General features: G+C 42.0%; 1 protein-coding gene and 1 long non-coding RNA gene across 5 annotated transcripts in view; one reads left to right on the top strand and one right to left on the bottom strand.

Moving 5' to 3' along the window:
- MPP7 (MAGUK p55 scaffold protein 7) overlaps positions 1-23115 on the bottom strand; it is a 94001-nt gene that overhangs the window by 59052 nt on the left and 11834 nt on the right. For all 4 annotated transcript variants that reach the window (XM_085892152.1, XM_085892151.1, XM_085892150.1 and 1 more), the window contains 5 exons: positions 18146-18264; positions 17965-18042; positions 3775-3855; positions 3354-3488; positions 223-304 (listed from right to left, as the gene is read on the bottom strand). In XM_085892152.1, coding sequence (XP_085748278.1) covers positions 223-304; positions 3354-3488; positions 3775-3855; positions 17965-18042; positions 18146-18264 — 495 coding nt within the window. The remainder of the gene's footprint in view (positions 1-222; positions 305-3353; positions 3489-3774; positions 3856-17964; positions 18043-18145; positions 18265-23115) is intronic.
- On the top strand, positions 21104-22980 carry LOC147021781 (uncharacterized). Its single transcript, XR_015060926.1, has 2 exons — positions 21104-21667; positions 22374-22980. It is a non-coding gene; the product is annotated as an uncharacterized LOC147021781 (long non-coding RNA).

Raw genomic sequence — 23115 nt, 5'->3', positions numbered from 1 at the left:
TATTGAAGTGTTGGTGTGCAGTCTGGAATTCGGAACATAAAACCACGGCACGAGTAAAGCCACGACCATTGGAAACTTGCACCAAAACCTCGTTAGGAGGATACAAACGCAGATGTTCGTCAAGAATTTTCACTCAGCTAATCTGAAAAAGCATGATGCCTTCAAATTGCTCTCAGTCCTCACAGACATCCACACTGTGGCTCATCCCAAAAAAGTTCTCACCACTCCTGTCAGCAGCTCCTCCCCGCATAATACGAGCTATCACGATGGCACCCGAGACATCATGCCGCTTAATAGTGGCTCCCTGAAAGACAAAACACGAGAAGCATTTCATGCAGGTTATGGTTAATTCACAAAATCTATGCACTCAAATACCACAATAAGTGGCGTTTCCGTAACAAGCATAAAAGACGCATTGCTTCGATGATGGATTTAATCAAAAGACAGCATGTTGCTCTTCACGAGCAGATTAAATGGCTATCTGCGATTCTCAACGATGATGTAAAATTAAGTGCAACACATCAAAAAGGATCTTTTAAAACATTTAAAGGGGAACCCAAATTCAAGTGTATTTTTTCTGAAAACCATTGAGAATCATTAATCACAGTTTAATTTGAATGGTGGGGAAAAAAAAATTTTGCCAATCACGTGTCAAAAAAAACCAAACCCCACAAGTGTAGATTTTCGATTTCGCCAGTGACATCACATCTGGAATCCATATTGAACCGATCTGCGGTTTTACATAGAGAAGCGGTGCATGTCGAGCTCGGATTCCGATCCCGATTCAAGTCATTAGCAACACTGATGGTTCTCAGAATGTTCAAAATCCCAATGCTCATTTTCAAGAAACTATTGGAGACAAAATTAATAATGAAAACGCTTTTGGGGGAATTGTGGAGCTGTATCGTTTCAAGTCTTGCGCGAGCAATTCAGACGAAGAAGGAGGAAGCGTTTGTGAATATGAAAATGCTGCTCTCATGATCACTTCAGCTCAGTAAGGTTTAATTTTCCGTTCAATCAACGGTCTATAAGGGAGGGATTTTGTATTAATTGATAAATCTGTTTTTATATAACTCGAGTAGAAATACCCTTCATTGCCCGACAGCACGGGCACCACCCAGGACACTCAGACATCGCGGACAAAAAGGGTGACGAATGCTTCATCCCACCATTGCAGGCTGACCAGGTGTCTTGTATGTTACAGTATCATCCCGTTTCATACTTTTCCAGGATGCCATTTGTGTCCGTGCAGTGTCCCACCGTCATGTCTGTGAGGTGTTCATGTCCCTCCCAAGTGAATGGGGATTGTGGAGGAGGGAGGAAGGGGTGGGGGATGATCGTGGGTATTGTGGGAGTGATTGTGGGTATTGTGGGGATATGGTGGAGGGAGGTGTGGGATGGTGGTGGGTATTGTGGAAGGGGGGGGTATGTGAGATGGTGGTGAGTATTATTACTATATTAGTATATACCAGAGTGGGAGTGGGGGGGGGGGACTCAATGTTAGTGTCGTCGATCAAATCCGCTCGGAGTAGATGATGATATACATACTTTCTCTCCACGATAAATACAGTACATGGTGGTTCATTTGTTTTGCAAAACATTTGTGTTGATAATAGATAATGATTTTTAAGGTGCTCTTGTGGTAACTGCCAGATAATGGAAACAGGGGTTTGATTCACTGCTCAAATCATCAGTGTACATGTGCTGGGAGCTGGGTAAAGATGGTGTTACAGTTTTGAGTGCCAGCAGTTTCTGCCACTTAATCGTGGGGATGGCATCCTCTCTCAATCGTGGCAGATAACCACAAGATCTAACAATCTCTGTTATTTCACAACAGTGCTCTGTTAAATGTCTCGAGCACAAAAGCAGACAATTTGTTGGCCCGATCCACACTCAGGTATTTTGGACAAACCTCGTCAAATTTCTGGCAAACTTAGGGTCTTTCAGCCATTGGTGTAGCATGAAGCGATCTGTTTATATTACTCTACAATCACCAAGAATGCATCAACTCGGCATATTTGTTGTAAATCGAAAATTATTCACCGTTGTAGTTAAATCGTACTGTGATGCAACCCATGCACAGTATGGATCTGGTGGTCACCTTCCGTGTGTGACGTTACGGCAAATCTGAAGAAGATGATGGACTTTTAATTGCAAATTTACTTTATAATAATTCGGAAATCGGAAAAAAAAAAAGAGGCATCATATCTATTTTGTCGGGTATCAAGGGATAGATTAGTGTCGAGGTGGTCTGGGCGTTTGGGTCCCCTGTAATTGCTGCTGTTGCCACTGTCACCATGGCTGTGGTTGTTGTTGTTTATGCACTCCTGTGTATTTTGATATTTTTCTCTTGCTTCAAGAAGTATTCCGATATACCGGAATATAAAATTGTGTGTGCTCTATTCAGTATCCATCATGCTTTATTTGAAAGGGTCCCTGCTGTCACAGAGCAATAGAAATAGCACTGTTGGAACCACTACATTAAGCTCCAAGTCCTGCAAAAGGCATTTTCATGATCAACCAGACACATTTTAAATTTTGAAATAATTCTTCCAAGTAAATTGATGATTAGCTTTCCAACGGTACTATTTTGATTATTCTGTGACAACAGGAACCATTTAGAGAGCACACATGCACACACCAAAACTTCAGAACTTGGTCCATGAATCACGACCCCTGACCCAAGTGAGGGGGATATCGTACTTTGAGCCCTGGGCCGTTCTACGTTCTAAATCCCGCATTATGGAGGTTACACTCAACAACACCTTTCCCTCCTTATAATCATCACCCCCTTCATCATCTCCATCCCCTTTCTTCTCCTCCACTCACCCAAACCACCTTTTCCTCTTTTTAGTAACAGATGAAGCGTTATTATTGTGGTCAATCCCACACAAATACTATCATAATCTAGAATATCTGCCCACAATAAACACCTCATCTTGCATTAATTCATGAAAGACTGGTTGAATGCCACACCGAAGGCCAACGGCCAATTGCATCCGAAAATACATTTTTGTAAATGGAACAATAAAAGCTGCTCGCAAAAATTTGCAACCTGAGTGTAATCTTCAACATTGAAATACAAGACTATGCAATATTAGCAAGTCAGTCAGCGATTAAAAAATACCCCTCCAACTTTGTACACAGTCCCTTTCATTAATCCAACCTCCTCCAAATATCTATTCCTTCCTTGACCACACACACACACACACACACACACACACACACACACACACACACACACACACACACACGTTTTCCCAACATAGTCATCAATTTATCAATCCACGACCACCTCATTCCGTCTGTAAATGCAATGTGAAAAAGGCCCCTGAAGATACTCGAATCCTCACCAAGGGTTCTTTGTTCTTTACGAGATGAACAATCTTCACAGTCTCTTCATCAACATCCTCAAAATTGTTGGGAAGAGGTGGCAATGTTGGCAAGAAGTCCTTGCGAGCCACAGTGTCATGTGTGGTCAACAATGCCTGCCAAACAGTTAACATAACGCATTTAAACAGAATTTTAAAAACAGACATCTGACTAATTTTTTTTTTTTAATACTTTTATTTTTAAAGATTTCCACTGTAAGAACAGAGTGGAGTGAGAAGCAAGCTTGGGTCAAGATGGTGTCTCAGCAAATACTGAGAAGTTATATGGTGTGCGGGATGAAGAAAAAAAGGCAAACCAGGCTTGTTGGGTCCAAAAACCCTCCAAATGTATCAATTATTTCACACGCAAATCTGGGACCATTTAGACTTTTAGAGAATGTACCTGAACATGAGGTTTGGCCAGGAGCTCCAAGAGCTCCCTTGACTCTCCATTGGTTTGCGCAATTTGCAGTTCCTCCAGCAACTGAGACAAAAATATGTTCCAGCCATCAGTAAAGACAACAGCTGCTTCGTTTCAGCAACAGGTTTTGTTTAAGCCATTGTCCCCAAGTATGCAAAATAATAAAGCAAGCAGAGCTGTAAGGAAACACGTTTTAACCAGACTCGGTGGTGTAATGATGAGTGCCCGCTCCGAGTCTGGGAGGTCAGCGGTTCAAACCCCGGCTGAGTCATGGAAAAGACTTCAAAAATGGTACGTGCTGCTTCCTCGGTTGGTGTTCAGCATTTATAACGGAAAGAGCATGGACAATCCCATAGGGAGGAGGAAATGCCCCGCTGAGTGCAGAGAGTGGCTGTGTTCGTCCCATCAGTGTGTGTGCGTGTGCGTGTGTGAACTCCATTCCGAGCCTTTCAACCTTGCATTAAAAACAAATGAAGAAAAAAAACAACAAAAAACAGTAATCGTTCATACGCAAACGAACGCTTGTGTGTGCACCTTGAAGAGGAAGTCAACGACCTACAATATCATACACGATCTATTTTTTTCAAATCCCCTGCAACATCTATGCACTTCCCCCATCTGTGTTCACATTTCTGTAGGTTCTCTAATAAAATTGATGCAACACCACCACCACCACCAACCCCAATCCTATACCCAGTTAACAGCATCAACGATCTTTTCATTACACTCAAAATGTTTTACTTTTAGATATTCCTTCATATTTGGAGGAAGAAAGATGTGTGATGTTCTAAATCAGGCAAATAAGGTGAATGTGGCAAATTAAAATCCACAGCAATACAGAGTGCCAATGGATTTGTGAACAGGAGCATTGTCCGAGAGCATGATCACTGCTCACTGCACCTCTCAATTGTCCAAGAGATTGCTATTCGGTCTCTTCTCAAAGGCAAATCAAGAAGATCTGAATAAACCCTCCTTGGATTATTCAGCAACATGCCAGATAAATAGATAACCCAAGCAATGACCATTCCCACTGACATTTTTTATTTGAATATTTTTAAGGTGGATACCTGGTACACTTCCACTGAAGGAGACTACTTTTTAGATTCTGGATCAAAGTGATGAATCCATATTTCTCCCTGGGTAACAATCCACACCAGAAAATGGAGTGTTACTGTCAAAAATAAAATCCCTCACATTACTGGACATGACTATCAGCTCTTGGGGACTCTGATCATGAGCTTCATTCCCATAAAGCTTGCCATCCATTTCTTTTTGTCGAGATAAATTTTCACTCTCGAGGTCATTTTGCATGCCCCAACCCTCCCCATTTACAAATTCCTGCCTCCTCAGTCAAACGTCAAACATATCCAGCCAGTTTGTGAAGGACATTGATCAAAACCTTCCTTGACCAACCCATAAATTGTTGTTGTAGTTGTAGTCGTAGTAGTAGTAGTAGTAGTAGGTAGGAAGGACCCTTACTGTTCTCAAACTTCCTTCATCGCTGACCACCAATTTTGCTTGTCCATTGTCTCCACAATGGATGCATGCCCTGAATCTCACACAGCAATTCAAAACAGTCTCACTGGACTTTTATCATGCCAGTCATAGTCTGACATTTGTTTCTTACTGAACTTTCTGCTGATCACATTTGGGAGCCCTTCACTTGTGGATGGCAAACTTTTCCTAAGACTGCAAACAACACAGAAAACTTGGAACATGTGTTCATTCGTTCTCCTTGGAGATGCCAGGGCCAATTTGGAACCACAAAATGGGGTTAATACTCTTCCTGGTACATACAGTGTGGTCCATGTATAAAAGGACGACAGTTTTCTTTTCTTTGAGGAAAAGAGGAAAGAAATTCCTTTGTCTGTTCATTGCTATTTTGGATGGAGTGACTAAAGATCGTCCTTCAGCAGAACAAGAGTGAATCTGGTGCAATGACACATACTGTATTTGGGACAAAATGTACATCAATATTCTTTAACTCCACAAATCATTTGAAGAGAAAGGCAGTGTGCTTGAAGTCTTCAACCACCAGAATGGACCAGCAACCATCAGTATAGACATGAGAAAGCGTTTACACACTTCAAACTGCATGGACTCGCAGTCCTGGCAAATCAACCAGAGGCAAAATAATAGCAGTGCAGAAGGTCCAGAACAACCTTTCACCATACATGTTGAAACGAGATGGTCTACACTCTACATCTTCAGGCGTACAAGATCCACGTTGCAAAAAACAGACACAACATAAACTTTTGGAGGGATGTATAGGGCAATGAGTAAAAGGAGGGACTGACAGGATGGCCTATAAATACACACACTCGCCTCTAAGCTGTTTAGCCTTGGTTGGAATCCCGACCGAGTTAGAAACTGGCATCCAGGTGTTTCATCAATAGGTATGCCGTCCCTTGAATGGCCATTGAACGATTGTCCTGTCTGCTGGCATTAGTTGGTGAACGTTAAAGATCTCAGTGTCCTTCGCAAAGAGTAGGTGAGCTGAACCCGGAAACATGGCCATATTACAAATTCCTGCTCCAACCAGCCGGGGGCATTCCATCAGTGTCCCAGCTACACCCTCAGCCAATGATGTTACCCCACAGCCCTGTGATGCAAACAAAAGAACAAGAGCGAGAATTGCTTTGCAATAGAGTACGTCCCTACTGGTCCCACTGAAAAGAAGAAAAAAAAACCCAACAACCCAATGCATTTGGGTCTATTCGGCAAAATAAAAGGAATTTTTTTTTCATTTACCGATATCTTTTGTAGAAGAGAAACCAATAAAGACGAGGATAACAAACTGGACATAAAAAATAGTTTGCTTTAAACGCACAATCGAGCCGATACAGGTACCAAGTCAGAAGTAGAAGGAGAAGAAGACTATTCATTGTTTACATCAACAATTTGGATAATGGGGTGAAGAGTAAGCTTTCCAAATTTGCAGATGACACAAAGCTTGGAGGTGAGGTGGATATCGGAGGGGGTGGTGATCAGATTCAAGAAAGTATTGATACTTGCATAGATTGGGCAAAAGACTGGCAGATGTAATTTAACCTGAACAAGTGTAAGGTGTTGGGGATGGGAAAGAACAATGAAAATAGAGATTACAGGATGCAAGGGGTAATTTTGGAGCATATCACACAGGAGAAGGATCTGGGGGTGGTAATAGATACGGGAAGTAAAGCAGGCAGCACAATGCCAGGCAGCTATAGGTAAAGCAAAGAGGGTTTTAGGTTGTATTCGGAGGGGGATCATTTATAAATCAAAAGAGGTGGTTTTACCATTGTATAGGAATTTAGTGAGACCACATCAAGAATATTGTGTGCAGTTTTGGTCATCACAACTCAGGAAGGACATAGATGCCACAGAGAGGGTTCAGCACAGGGCTAGGTGGAACGACTGAAGATGTGGCTATATACACGAGAAAGGAGGCTGTTATGAGGAGATATGATAGAGATGTTTAAGATAATGAACAGAATAGATAAACAAGTGCAGATGATTTATTCAGCAGAGTAGACAGTGATAGGACCAGGGGCCATAGCCCAAGAGTAAAGGAGAGTAAAGATGGTAGTAAAGCAGGGGTCTGACTCAGAGAGTAGTTAATGCATGGAATGGTCTCCCTGGCAATGTTGTGGCAGCAGAAACAGTAGACAAATGCCTGTGCACAGTGTTGGTGGGGGTCTCGTCAAGGGGTGTTGTATGGTTGATGTGTGTGTGTTTTTTTTTTTTTTAACCAAAGCACATGCCCCCTCCCCTAAAAATAAGGGGGAAAACATACAACAAATAAAAACCACAAAATCACTTCATTTTAAAAAATAATAATAATAATAAAATTTCCATTTTCTTCTTTTGATCTGGTGTTGATAAATTAGTGCGTTGTTGATGTTGTGCAGGCATGATGGGCTAAATGCCCTCCACCTGTGTCAAATTTGCTTGCGTTTCCTTATTAATAACACCGCCGTTGAATACGTGTAACGCCCAACAGAACAGAACTGAAGCCAAGAGATAATGAGCAAAAAGATCATTGATAAATCAAAAGAGGTGGTGTTATCATTGTACTGGAGTTTTGTGAGGCCACATCTAGAATATTGTGCGCAGTTTTGGTCATCACAATTCAGGAAGGACATAGATGCCAGATAGAGGGTTCAGCACAGGTTTACTCGATTGATTCTGGGCCTCGCTAGACTGAGCTATGAGGAGCGGCTCAAGGAGACAGGGCTTTATACACTAGAAAGGAGGCGGTTACGAGGAGATATGATGGAGATGTTTAAGATAATGAAAGGTATAGATAAAATAAGTGAAGATTAATTATTCAACAGAGTAGACAGTGACAGGGCCAGGGGCCATAGCCTGACAGTAAAGAAGAGGAGAGTTAAGATGGAAGTATGACAGGGGACTTTTATTCAGAGTAGTTAATGCATGGAATGGTCTCCCTGAAAAGATAGTGGCAGCTGAAACAGTAGATAAGTTTAAATTAGAATGAGATAGGTACCTGGAAGTTATGGAGATAGAGGGGTATGGGGATGTTAACAGGACTTTAAGGTAGTTTGAGCATTGATGGGTGATTGTGTGCATGTGTACGGAGTCCTGTTCGTGGGGGTCTCGTCAAGGGGTGTTGTGTGGTTATGTTGTGTGTTTTTAACCAAGCCCATGCCCCCTCCCCTGAGGGGAAGAAAAAAAAAGTATAAAAAAAAATATATATATATTTTGCATTTTCTTCTTTGGATAAATTAGTGTGGGGTTCACACAGGCATGATGGGCTGAATGGCCTACACCTGTGTGTTTTCCTTGTATAACCTACCATGTTTCACTCGTTTCTAGGCTTTGTCCATTTCATATTAAAAAATAGATGGTATTCACAGAATACTTTCCACTGAATGTGGCTTGCAAGTAGGGGCACCGGGGGAGGGGAGGGGGCAGGCAGGGTAACCACACCAGGCCCCAAACCTAATAAGGGTCTGTAATTATTCCTTCATTTGTTTTTTTTCACATCAGCCTGAATGGCTTGCGAGCAGAGGCACCGAGAGGGGGTGGGGCAAGTGGGGTAACTACCCTGGGGCCTGGACCTAAAGCCAATAAGGGCCCATAATTAACTCTTCAATTTTTGTTTCATATATATATAAAATTGTGCATGGCAAAACACAGAGGCAACTTTATTTTTCGTCTTCCTCCAAGCCACTTAGGGTGATGCCCAGTTAGACCACCCTCCCAGCTCTTCACGTGAAGAGCCAGGAGGGTGGTTTTACTGGGGAAACAGTGGATATACCCACACAAGACACACCTCTGCTGCAAATGGCGAAAACTAGATGGTACAAACGGCTGGATAAGGTGAGAAACAAACAGCACTAAATCCCAAACACACATCCACATGTGCACAACACCCAACAAGAACCCCAACACTTGCACAACCAACACCTCATCATGCCCAACCCAGATACGAAACCAGCCGTGTTCGTGCCCCGGAAACAAAAACAAGTGCACACACATACAACACCAGATCACATGTAGGTTAAAAAAAAGAGCAGAGCACCTCTTCAATTATGTGATTTGACGTTTCTTTTTGCTTTTTCAAAATAATATAAAAACTAAAGTAATTCGACTGCGCGCAGTCGACGGGTATGCCTCCGCTCTCCCGCACAAACACTTGAGTATTGACATATTTGACCCTTGACCTTTATCATATCTGGCCCAAAATCTAATCAGTTAATTGCCATGTCTTACTTTACCTTCGTACCAAGTTTGATGAAATTCTGTCCAATATTTGAGTTAGGGCATAAACAGTAAAATTTCAGAGTTTGACCTTGACCTTTATCACATCTGGACCAAAATCTAATCACTTAATTGCCCTGTCTTACTTTACCTTTTAACCAAGTTTGATGAAATTCTACAATTTGCTTCTTGAGTTATCGCGTAAATGAAAATCCGGACGGACGGACAACCCAGAAACATAATGCCTCCGACACCCTTGGTGCAGAGGTATAAAAAAAAACAAATACACCCGTGCGGGAGTGACGGTCATCTCTGCGAGAAACAAGTGTCAAATAATGTCCAATAGGTAGATGGCCAAGAGTCCGTAGAAGTAGGTGGTATAATCACTATCACTATGTAGTAGAGTAGGTAGGTACAGTAGCAAATGGCAGACAGAAAACTACGACACAAACCAGTCAGTCAGTGGATTCGATGGGTAGATACGTAGGCCTAGCCTTTTTGTTTTCCAATCTCTTTTAAAAAGTGCAACAACAACACTGACAACACCATACTACTCACTCTTACTATCCACAGTTCTGTTCGTTCAGTTCAGAATATTCCAGTGGACTCCACTGGACCAACCGATGACTAAGACAACCGATGACTGTGCACTATATGCAGGAATAATGTTTATATGTGTACGACATAAGATAAACGTGGAAGGAAACCAGAAATATCGCAATCGCACATGGCGATTATTTGACGAAGCAGTGCTAAACACCGGATATATCAAAAACACAACACCGTAAAAACTTCATATGACTGGACACCTGTCCCGCCGTGTCGGCTGCCGATCAATATTCATGTTCAATTCAAAAAGAAGGATGGCGTATATCAAAGTGCTGGAGAACAATGGAGATCTCTCTATTGTTTTCCAGCACTTTGACGTATATTAAACACATAACGATATGCCATCCGATATTTTTCGATTCTGATAGCTTCTATGACCTAGGCCTATGGGGATTTGCCGATTTGGTGGGGACATTTGGCTATGAGTGGGGGTACCTAAAAAGCTATGCTATGGGCAGGCAGGCGGGCTGCGGGCGGGCAGGCAGGCAGATTATATAATGGGAGTCACAAACCGAGAGTTAACGAATACCAAGCATGAGAACAACCTTTGCAAGGACGAGTTCCTGTTACTAGGGTGTAGTGTTCTCGGGTCAGGAGGGATTTTTGGCCAACTTTGAAGTCATGTGACGCGAAAACGAAAGCAAATATCGAAAATCCGGCCCAACCAAATCTCGATATTGTCCCATAGATTCATATACCACAATCAAATTCAAGATAACTTAAGAAATGTAGGAGGAGATAGATTTTGAAAATCGTCATTTTGCAACTACATGAAGCAGTTTTCCCAAAATTCAAAGTCACGTGACATGTACGTATTCGAAGATATCGGTATTCTTTCGAATGGACATGAAAGCCAAGGTCAGCTGCTATGCAATGACACCATTCACTAACTTTTACCATGCCCAGTAGAGAATATATAGCCTCCTGAAGGTAGGGCAGTTTTTGCAAACTTGAAGTCACGTGATGCGAAAACGAAAGCGAAATTCGAAAATCCGTCCTGACCAAATTTAGATATTGTCCCATACATTCATATGCCACAATCAAATTCAAGATCGCTTGAGAAATGTAGGAGGAGATAGATTTTGAAAATCGTCATTTTCGCATTTTTTTGCCAACTTTGAAGTCACGTGACACGAAAACAAAAGCGAATATCGAAAATCCGGCCTGACCAAATTTAGATATTGTCCCATAGATTCATATGCTAGAATCAAATTCCAAGATTGCTTGAGAAATGGCAGAGGAGATAGAATTCGAAAATCGTCATTTTCGCAACTTCAAAGGCCTTGTGACCTTGACCTTCGGTGACATTGAAAGTCATACCATTGTGTACGTCTCATCAACTTCTATCAGGATCACTAATGACCAGATCTCCCGCTTCAACTTCATTGTGAACGGATGGAAGGACGGACAGACGGACGGATCGAAGGACGTATCCTTCATAGGATATAAGGACGTACACCGGAAATGAGTGGTCGTATCAAAATAAAAACCGGACACGTGTCGAGGCTCGGGGTCTATTGTGACTGATGAAGCCGGCTGCAAAGCCGGCGAAACGTTGCCTGACACTGAGTCTGCTCTTGCTTTTTTGCTTAAATTAGCGGAGTCGATAGAGTTTTTTTTTTTTTACTTTTGGCTGGAAGCCCCTTCTTCCTCTTCGTCTTCTTCTTCAAAAAAAATAATTATACATATATATATATATATATATATATATATATATACATACATTTCCACAAACAAACAAACACACACACACACACACACTGGCACCCTTGCACTTTTCTCAAATTATAATGCAACATTTCTTCCAGAAAATTTTTGAAATTAAAAAATATTTTGGAATCTACAAATGTATTTCTTTGGTTTGCAGCGGAACAAAAAAAAAAATTTAAGTTGAAAAAAATGAGTAAATCTTATATTAGCTTATTCCACAGAAATCCTAAAGTGGCCTGGATAATATTATTGGCACCTTTGAGAAGTTGTTTGAAATTAATGGATTTCAAGCAGGTGATTTTCCTTTACTCTGAAATTGAACTCACCTGTGGCGAGTTGCAGGTGCCTGCAATACAAAAATCACTCATTCAACCAGTTTCAATGGAGAAAAGGAATCATTCTGCCGTTTTGTGTCACTGTGTGTTCAACAATGAGCATGGAGAAAAGAAAGAAAACCAGAGAATTGTTTGAAGAGATCAGGCACAAGATTTTAGCCAAGCATGGATAATCTCAAGGCTACAAGTCTATTTCCAGAGACCTTGATGTTCCTGTGTCCACTGTGTGCAATATTATCAGGAAGTTTAAGACCCATAGCACTGTAGTCAACCTTCCTGGACGTGGCCGCAAGAGAAAACTTCATCGAAGATTGCAGCAATAAATTGTTCGAATGGTGGAGAAAGATCCTCGATCAACTGCCAAACAGATTCAAGCTGACCTTCAGATACAATGTACGACAGTTTCAACTCACACCATCCACCACCAACTCAATGAAAGGGGGTTCTATGGTGGGAGGCCGAGCAGGATCCCACTGCTGAGAGAGAGACATAAGAAAACCCGACTGGAGTTTGCCCAAACACACCTGAACAAGCCAAAATCCTTCTGGGAGAATGTCCTGTGGACAGATGGGATCAAATTAGAACTTTTTGGTGAAGCACATAATCACTGTTTACATAAAACAAAATGAAGCCTTCAAAGACAAGAACACCTTTCCTACAGTCAAACATGGAGGAGGTTCAGTGATGTTTTGGGGTTGCTGTGCTGCCTCTGGCACTGGGTACCTTGAAGGTGTGCATAGCATCATGAAATCAGGAGATTACCAAGGCATTTTCTAGTACAATGTTCAATCCAGTGTCATAAAGCTGGGTCTCCATCAAAGGTCATGGGTCTTGCAGCAGGGCAATGACCCCAAACACTTCAAAAAGCACACAGGAGTGGTTTAAGACAAAACGCTGGACTGTTCTGAAGTGGACAGCAATGAGTCCAGATCGAAATCCCATTGAACACCTGTGGGGAGATCTGAAAACAGCAGTTGGGAGAAGGCACCCTTCAAATCTGGGTGAAATGGAGGAGCTTGCACAAGAAGAGTGGGCCAAACTGCCAGTGGAGAGGTGTCAGAAGCTTATCCATGACTATAGGAAGCACTTGACTGCAGTTATTTTGTCGAAAGGCTGTGCTACCAAATATTAAGCCGAGGGTGTCAAAGATTTTGTCAATGCCATTATTTTTATTTTCTGATTTAAAAGGATATATTAAGTTCTGAATCAAAAACAAAGGTTCTTTAACATCAACAGTGAAATAAATAATTGTGGAGAACATTTGGACACAGGTGTAGGACTGTGTCCAATGGGGATCGGCGGAGTGCTCATCACACTCCACACCCTTTGATTTGCCCGCCGATCACATAATGTGCCTTCTGGTTGAATGGTTTGCATTAGCAGAAACAATCGTCAGGGTGGCAGACGGACAGTTGTGCTTTGCGGATTATGCGGTTTTACAGTGCTAGACATAATCCCTGGCGATGCTCACCATAACAGTCAGGAGGTGTGTCTGATGCATAAACGATGAATGTGGTCATCAATGGTTAGATATTTATAGGTATACCATCCTGATGAGGGCAGATAAGCCAAAAATGGATAGGTGACTCCGTTTGATGTTTAACTGATGTTGATTGACCATATAATCTTTGCCCGTTTCACAGTCAGCGGGCCAAGGCGTCTGTTGGAGGTGACACTTTAGTGGAGGACTATGACAATGGGGATTGGGGAAGTGATCGTCACACTCCACACACATATATATATTTATATTGTTGCGGTTCTGCAAACCACATCCCTCCAGAGCAATAGCAACCATCATGCAGCAGTCCATAGACAGTTACTCCATTAATATACGTTCAGACAGACCCTTCCCTTTTGTCTAGCAGGACAATGGGACAGTGCGTAGTGTAAACTTCATAGCAAGGTCTGATTAAATCTCTGCACTCATTCTATTCTTTTTTCTACTCTTCCACTCTTATTCCTGAGGTAAATCCCAGCCACGTGCACCCTTCGCTGTGAGATGTGTCCTCAGCGAAGACCTTGAAGCAGGCATTATGCCGGACACCCCTTTGCAGAAATCACAGCCAACCAAACTCACGTGCAGCGATAATTTCCAAACACGTACTGACGAGATGGAAGAAACGGCACCCTAAATGCTGGCAATTTGTAAAGCACACGCAGCCGCACACTTTTCCACCCATTTCTCCATTTAATAATTGTATCTATCTTCTTCTTCAACTCAACCCGACATACAATAATTATATCCAATCCTTTCCCTCAATTCCCTGATACAGATCAGGGCTGGCACCGTGCATCCCACCGCCTCTGATAATCACGAACACAATGCTCGATGACAGGCGGACCCACGCGCTGACCACGTGTACAATGGCGGACATGCGCGCACTGTACGGGGCATGCTCAATGGCGGGTGGACGCGTGCGCTGACCATGATACTTTATCATCATACGGAACGGGGCAAAAAAAACACATCTTTGGTAGGGTCTGTGCTTGGGGTTACAATAACGTCTTACCGTCGGTCTTCGCTCACCACGACAGCCACAAATGTCTCCCACGGACAGCAGACATCCTCCCACACCTCCGCCTCGATGCAGTTGCTACCAGGCAGAGGCATGCTGTGTGGCCGGATCACTTGGGCGCACCATGGAGCAGGCACATTGGCCAGCGACAACCGCGGGTCACCAGGGCACGTCATGGGATTCGGTGCAAAGCGATTCATATCACGGGGTTCAGTGCAAGGCGATTCATGTCGCTCGGAGCGAGACAATTCCGCAGATTGGAACCATCTGGCCGGAAGTGAAGTGGAGCTGCTTCCGGTCATGGCGGCCGGCCCGTGTGCTGGCCGAGGCCCAATCAGAGCACCCGATTCGGGTGACGATACATCGTTTCGGGTCGTCGCCCCCGCCCCGCACCACCGGATCTATATAAGGACGGGTCACTGCCCTGTCGTCATCGTTCGTCAGCTCGTTCTGTCTGGCTTGGGATCAACAACCTACCCATTGGCCTGCTGACTCCACCTTCTTCACCACCTCTCCGTCCTTCTTTACCAATTTGCCTGCTGACTTCGCCTTCTTCCCCACCTCTCTCCACCCATTGGCTTCTGGCTCCACCCAAGTCCCTCCCTTCACGTTCGATGGTGGCGTCTCATTCTCTGGACCGATGCTAGCTGCACGAGTGCCACGAAGCAAGAGACGACGCGCCAGCTGTCAGGGAGGTATCGCCCAGCGGAGCATCCCTCCAAAACGTATTGGTGGCATGGTCAGGCAATCATGCAAGGTATTGAGACCATTAGCCTCATCTCCTCTCCTTTTTCTCTTTATCTGTGTGTTGTGTGTTATGCGTGTCATGACGCCTGTCATCGCTTAAGTTAAGAGTGTACAAGAATTATATCGGGATAATTCTACTCTGTCTGCTTTTGTAAGTTGCTTGTATATTGCCACACCTCTCACATTTCTTCCTATCTCTGCTTACACGCCACAATAAAAGCTATATTCATTGTGCCACATATCTTTCCTCGCCTGCCTGTAATAAATCCCTTGTAGAAATGTTCCCAGCTCGTTTTCATCTTTTCTTTCATTGATCCAGCATGGTCTGATCCTAACTTAGCCAGGACTTTATTCCCAATGATCCGTTCCTTTTAGCCAGTACGTCCTTGGTAGTGTCGCTCGGCTGCATCTGATCCAGTAAAGTGATCCAGTTCGGACAGGGTGTACCGAGGGCATGTCCCCTGGTAATGAGGTCACATGATTAATTAGGTAACCCGATTCACCCATAGACGGGAGGACCCTAGGTCACGTCGTTGAGGTATTGGCATTCACGGTCAGTTAGCGACCCGCCGCGTCACAGAATTATCCATGAGTGATGGCATGCAATTCCAGGGAGTCTGGTGGGAACCTGAGATAGCTTCCCCCCTCCCCCCCCCCCGGTGGTCTTCTCACCCGACCCCTGGCCCGAAACAATATATATATATATACATATATATGATACATCAGTTGTATACCTGGGATCATTCCACACTGGGCCATGGACCAACACCCAGGCCTAGGGTCTGAGACCTGCCAATCTGTGCTGCCTCATTCAATGGCAGTGCATGATATTAATGTGGAGTCAGGCCAGCTATCCAGCTAATGGGTGTAAAGCAGTAGGGTGGAGTCAGGGCAGCTGAACACTGACCTATGTATAATGTGATATTTTCTAAGTTTAAAAAGGGCATAACTGTGAAAAATTGACAAAACGCCATGAAACTGGAATTTGTTCTGTAATTTACCATAATAAAGCCATGTATCAAGTTTCAGTTGAATATGTTAAGGGTATGGGGAAAGAAAAAAAAAGTGTCTGAAAAACACAAAACAGGTGGGACAGATGGAAGGATGGATGGAGAGTAAACCTCAAGCCCCCTCAAGTGAAACTGGCAGGAGACTAATAAATGAGAGGAGGGAAGTGGACTGGGGATCAAGAACACCAATACGTAGAATATTGGGGTCAAATTGAATGCATTCTTCGCAACAAACTTCCAAAGAATACTGTTCATATTTGACAAATTGTGGCTTTATATACACATAAAATACACTTGAAAGCCACAAGTGTGAACGAGTCATAATTTTGGAGGTAATCCTGCATAAATTACCTAAATTCCTTTGGAAACAGTCTATCATAATTTGGCAAAGACTCAATATCTCATCCCAGACACAAGGTTCACAATGACTGCAGATCTGGAGAGGGAAATTGTTTTTGCCAAAAACACAGTACATGAGCTTCAACATCTCTCCAAAATGACTGCCATCTGAATCTTCTAGAAAGATGATGTGACCAGCCATTGACAGGGGCCAACTCCTTTGTATGATCTTCTGCCATTATCTGTGCTTCGTAAGTACATTTCTGTGCTCACCTCTAAGGCTAGTTGTGAAATTAGCATTTTATGCCAGGTCATCTTTCCCTGATGCTATCTTGTTGCTCACGACAGGTAAGGCTTTTAACCAAAGTCCTTAATGAATTTTCCTTTGCACTGTGGGCTGGTTCAAACATTCACTTGTATCTGCTTAACACTAAAATCCAACTTTGGAAAATGCGGTTCAACTTTGACCTGACCAAAAGATAATATAAAATAAAATAAAATAGAAAACAGAAACGCATACAGATTAATCCATATCAAATTTGCACTACCCACACAAATGGTAGGTATCTTGTGCAACGTGATGCTCAACAACATATTTAAATTTGACTGCATTCTCACAAGCTTCGCCCGATGCACACTTTGCATCTTTCATCCTATCCAGCTCCACTAGGAAAAGCACAAACCGATGGAAATCTTATCTGATTCTCTCTGCAGGTCCAGGCTTGCCTTACCTACCTGTCCAGGCAGCATTTCAAGAGGAAAAAAAATGGAACCAGAATTGCATATCTTCTCTCCTGATCTCAATCCCATTGAACAAACTTGCTATTCCTGAGCTTGAAGTAAAACCAATACACATATACCTTATATTCTCTGCTAATGAACAAAGAAAGCACAGTATAATGAAAAAAAAATGGTGAGATATATGACAATAAAGAAGTTGTGTGAAATTCATGACAACAGGTTAGACCTGTATTTCAGCTAAAAGGAGGTCCCAGCCATTAACTTATAATTTTTACATGTTTCTCACAAAAGGTGCCTACTGCATACACTAATGAGACGGCTTTTATCAACGTATATATGGTGACAAAATCTGGGAACAGCTGTAAATCTACAAGACCTAATAGCATTTAGGATAGAAAGAGGTTGTGGGGTGCAGCATGCACAGCCCAGAAATGAGCAGGAAGATTCCTTTGGCCTTACATCTTGCATGAGAGAAGACCCACTCTGCACCACTGGCATTGGGCTGGTCTTCAAGTAGTTCTTGAGATTTTCATGGACCTGAAATTCACAAGTCTCATTTTACAAAACGTACTGCTGGTCTACTCAGCACAAAATTTCAAATGCACAACATCTTGAGAAAAACAACTCAGTATTCATGAACCTTGAGTAGAGATTGCATGCTCCTGTCACCACAAATGGCCTTCAGGAAGGCAAGATCCTCAGCAACTTCACTTTGGCCTTGGAGCTGTGCTGGAATCAAAGCCAAGACCATGCCAGCATCTGCAAATATTTTCATGGCTTCAGCTTTGCATCTCAAAACAGTCATTATCAGTCCAAATCTAAATGCCGGAGGCCTTCATATAGATTTTTAACCTCATGCACTTTTGCCTATTTTCAGAAAATGGCAATGCAGGGCAGGAATAAAAAATAGATAAGTAAATGCAGGTGTTAGGCTCCCCCAACACACAGCCAAAATGTTATGAAACAATCACAGACTAGTGCACAGAAACAATGCTTAACAAACAGAAACTGAATTTTTTTTTTAGAAATGTACAAAAGTTAACATTTTGACTTCCAAGACTGGTATTACACCTTCAAATACTAAAACTGAGCCAGTTTAATCTGTAGTACTTCCACCATCTCATCAATCTTTTTCCAGTCTCAATCTTTTGGGGGGATGGAAAAACTGCCAATGTTCTTACTCATTTCATAGAGTTTAAACCCGGCATCATAGTAGGAAAGTTCTCTTCTGGTTACTTTAAGAATTCTATACACATCATTCATCATTCATCCTGCTCTATACAGTGCATTGTTTCTATCAAAGCAGTTTCCTTGGCAAGGATTACAATCCTGGATTGATCGCCACTCCAACCCAGATTTTGTACACACACTATCTAATATATAATGTATATCTGGTAATTGGTTTTTTTTTAATGTGTACTTGAATGTAACTGTCATAAACCAAAAAAAAAAGTGTTATATCACAAGTTATAAAAAAAAACATGAAGTATAAAAAATCGAAATGGCTACGTAAGGAACGCATCCCCTCTGTATTCAGTTAATTCTTATGAGAAACATTGCTTCGATTTACATCCTTTCGATATGCATCGCACCTTTCAGGAACGCATCCCCGATGTAAATATACAAGAACTGCCTGCCCTTTTGGTGGCCAGCTTGCCCAGGGGGAAAATAATCCTTGTACACAAGTTGAGCTCGTTGGCCTTCATCAGCACAGAGCAGATGCTATGCCCTCCCTGAGCTGGTAATACTGCCTAGACCCCCAAGAGGCTTACATCTTAAAAGAGCAACTTCTGTCACTGTTGTGGAGACCAATATTCAAGTGTCACAACAGCAAATGTCAAATGTAGTTTGACCAAAAGGAGAAAAAAAAAAAGAGAAGAAAAAAAAGAAAAGAGAAATAAAATTTAAAAAAGATAGAAGTAGTGTAATGTAGTAGAATGGAGAGGAGAGGAGAGGAGAGAGTAACAAATCATTATTTCAGCTTATGGACTGTTTTATTCATTGGCTATCGGGCCCATCAGCTGGAAACAGTGACTGACATTTTACCCTTCAATCCAAGAACCTCTCTGAACAGGTCCACAACCTTGTGTTCAAAGGTGATTAAATGAGACACACACACAGAACATGCTGGTTGCAAGACAGTTTTCACAAACAACCTATTTGTGAGTTGGTTTACCCACTTGGAGTATATGCTTCTTGCCAACCTCAGAGTCTTTGAAGACAGATCGCCATCACACAGCAAATTTTGAGTTCAAGAACTTAAAACCACTGTACACTCTTCCCCACCCCCCCCCCCATTTCCTCTTCTTCCAAACCCTCCCTTGCTCTGTCAACCCACTCTTTTCTTGCTTAAAAACATAAACACTGCCTTATTCAGTCACACCATCCACATGTCATAGTCAAACAGCTGCTGAAACATAACCGCAAGCTACAAAAGTAAGATTTATTGCACGTGTGATGCATCTACAATGTAAAAAAAAAACTACTATGTTCCCCAAACTAGAGGCTACACATGTAGTTGTGGCATTTTAGTGTTATGAAACTGGACATTTAATTAACATTGCAAAAGAAAACAGAAAAAGCAACAAAAAGTATGATAAAAGAATGTTGGAGAAATATTGTGGACAACATCAAATGAGGACTTGTTTTCAAATGAGGGATGAAACCGAAGATGAAAACACGGATGAAAACTGCTCACCAAAGCTGCTCCCCGATCAGCATTCAACATGCAAAGCACAATGATTGCAATTGATGGCAAAGTGACGAGGTCTTCAACGATTAATATTTACAAATATGTGGCTATGAAATGCTCATCAAAAGGTGGAAGAAAAGAGTTAAAAGAAAGTAAAAGAAGTCAAGAGTTAAAAGAAAAGCAGGATGGCGTGTAGGGGATGATGCAAATGTTAAATACCCAGTTGCCTCAAGTTAAACTTTATGCGTGCATACTTTAAGCACAAGCACAGCTTGTCACATGGAATCCAAATAATCATGGCTGGGGTAAGCATTTGCGACCAAATGGGCACTCACTGTACTCAAAGCTTTGAGAACAAAGTGTCCTTGTGTTTTCGATAAGTCTCTCCCACCAATACTGCCCAATGGGGCAGATTTTTTTCAAACCCAAAGTAATAAATGCACTTTATATTAATGTTATACACACACAGACATAGATAAATAAACGTATAGATCTTCTTCTTTCTTCTTTTCCCTTTATAAAGGCTGAGGTCGAATTATACCAATCTTATGCCCTGCTTTGCCTTGTGCTCAGCCAACTCTCTCCACCCAATTGATATCCCTCCTCACACAATCTTCCCATCTAAACAATGATCTACTACTTTTCCTCTTACCTTGCCACCTCAACCTATCTGCTCTCTCTGCCATTCTCTCTTCTCCATCCGCACCAAGTGTCCAGCCCATCTCAGCCGGCTTTTTATCAATCTCCATGTCAAGCACATCTGCTCACCAATCTCCTCCCTCAGTTCATCAATCCACCCTCTTCCCTCCCACAATCCTCCTGTCCCACTTGTTCTCGCAAACCTGCAACCTCACTAAGCTGCAAAGGCAAAGGCTTTTCCTGAATTTCATGCTTTCTCTGGCACTGATAATACTGGAAGGTTTGCAAGAGTAGGCAAGGCTATGTGGTTCAAGGCCCTCCTTGGAGCTGAAGATGCTGTCTGATGACAGAGAAATGAAAGAAGAGTTGCAGAAAAGCTTGGTGAAGTTTGTGTATGCTGCCTTCTGCCAAAAGGGAATCCAAATGAGAAGCATTCCAGAGTTGCGATAGCACCTGTTCTGCAAACAAATGGCTGAGAGAGTGACAAGCTACCACCTACACTTGGTGCCCTTAAGCAGTGCATGCTGAGGGTACATGTGCAGGCAAGCATTACCCAGAAAGTTCCCCAGATCCATTGCAAAATGGCTACGACAAGGACAACAATGACCAGCTGAAGCCGACCACCATTGATGTTCTACCAGCACCCAAGGTCATCATCAAGATGGTGAGATGCCAGTGCAAGGGAGACTGCTCGTCACAAAGATGTTCCTGCAAGTCAATGAACTGACAGTGCACTAACCTCTGCTGGTGCACCACACAGTGTGAAAATGACGAAGACTTGCCTTATTAAAACCGTGCTTTGGACAATAGGGATGACAGATCATGATAAAGGTGACAATAGCAAAGTGTGCTCATCGTGTTATAAGCAGCATGTTTAACATACATTTTAAGATGGTGATCATAAGCAGAGAAGAAATGTCATCTTTCCATATGACATTGGCAGTTTTATGATTAAAGATAGAAAAAAGGTCTGTTGTACTGAATATATTTGCTTTTGTTATACTTATCTGATTGGAGTTGGTCTCACTGGATTCTTTAGCACTGGATTCTGAAAATGTGTTTAGCCTACATGGCCATCGGTTACATGGCTAAGAAGTGGAGATATTGGGAAAACTGAGTTTTCAATCGTGGCCATTTTGAAAATCCAAGATGGCCACGATAGAAACCATGAAAAAAAAAATGTAAAGATTTGTTTCCATGTTCAATGGATCCTAACGTTTATAAAAATGTATGTATAGCTTCGTAAATACATGAGAAAAAAAATATATAGCAAAAAAAAAGTAAACAAAAATACATGAGAAACCAAACTATAACTACCTATCTAAATCACCTTTTTGTACATTATTGTCATTTGTTATTATTATGCATCACTTGGCATCCAACAGTCGATTATGCACTTAAATGTACAGGGTGTCCACAGATTAAAATTCGAAATTCAAACCACAATAACAAAAAAATGAAATGGGATACAACGATGCGATTTGTTGCATCTGAAGTAACATTTCTCAAAGTTTTATTGACTCTTTTCCATTTCCAGGTGTCTCCTGCGACACGTGATGGCACGTTTACTACAAATGGTGCCCCCAAAGAAAAATCACTGTGTTGCCTGGTTTCTAGAGATTAAATAAGCAACACACAAGTTCAACGAAGCTTCAAGATGACCTAGTGAAGGAAGCCACAATTGTGAAGGAAGCCACCTTTATACCACCTTATTTACATGTTACATTGGTTCTTTATGCCCGTTTGTGTCCTTTATGGTGTTGGTTAAAACAGCAAGTTTCCTGTTTGGAATGATTTTCAATTTTGTTTGACTGCCAGACAAGCAGAGTAAAAATATTATCTCACACCTCTCTGTAAATTCAGAGCCAAAGTACTGCTAAACTGCAGGTTCGTTTTCCGATTCGTGTTGAAAATATAACATTCAATTTAAATTAAGCAATATTGCATAAACTGCATGTGTAGAGACAGACAGACAGAAATGAACCTATGACTTAAACCCCAATTGTTTTGCATGCGTGTGGTAATGACATCCATAGAGACAAAACGAGGGCCGTTTGTCAGAAATTCACCAACACTGCAGTTCAATGTTTTTAATATTCCCCACACAATGATGTCAAGGTAAAAATGATCAGATTGAGTGATTGTATTATTGTTGGATTTTTTTTTTCTCCATTATCTCAACATTTCACTTTAAAGATGATAAAGGTATCCAGTAAGATATCCATCATCTTCTTATGGTTTGAAAAATTAAGAAGAAAACAAAACAAAACAGGAATTGA

The sequence above is a fragment of the Eptatretus burgeri genome, chromosome 8, assembly GCF_056783735.1.
Source record: "Eptatretus burgeri isolate ZD-2024b chromosome 8, Ebu_testis_v1, whole genome shotgun sequence".
NCBI lineage: Eukaryota > Metazoa > Chordata > Myxini > Myxiniformes > Myxinidae > Eptatretus > Eptatretus burgeri.
This window is presented reverse-complemented; position numbering and strand designations above follow the sequence as displayed.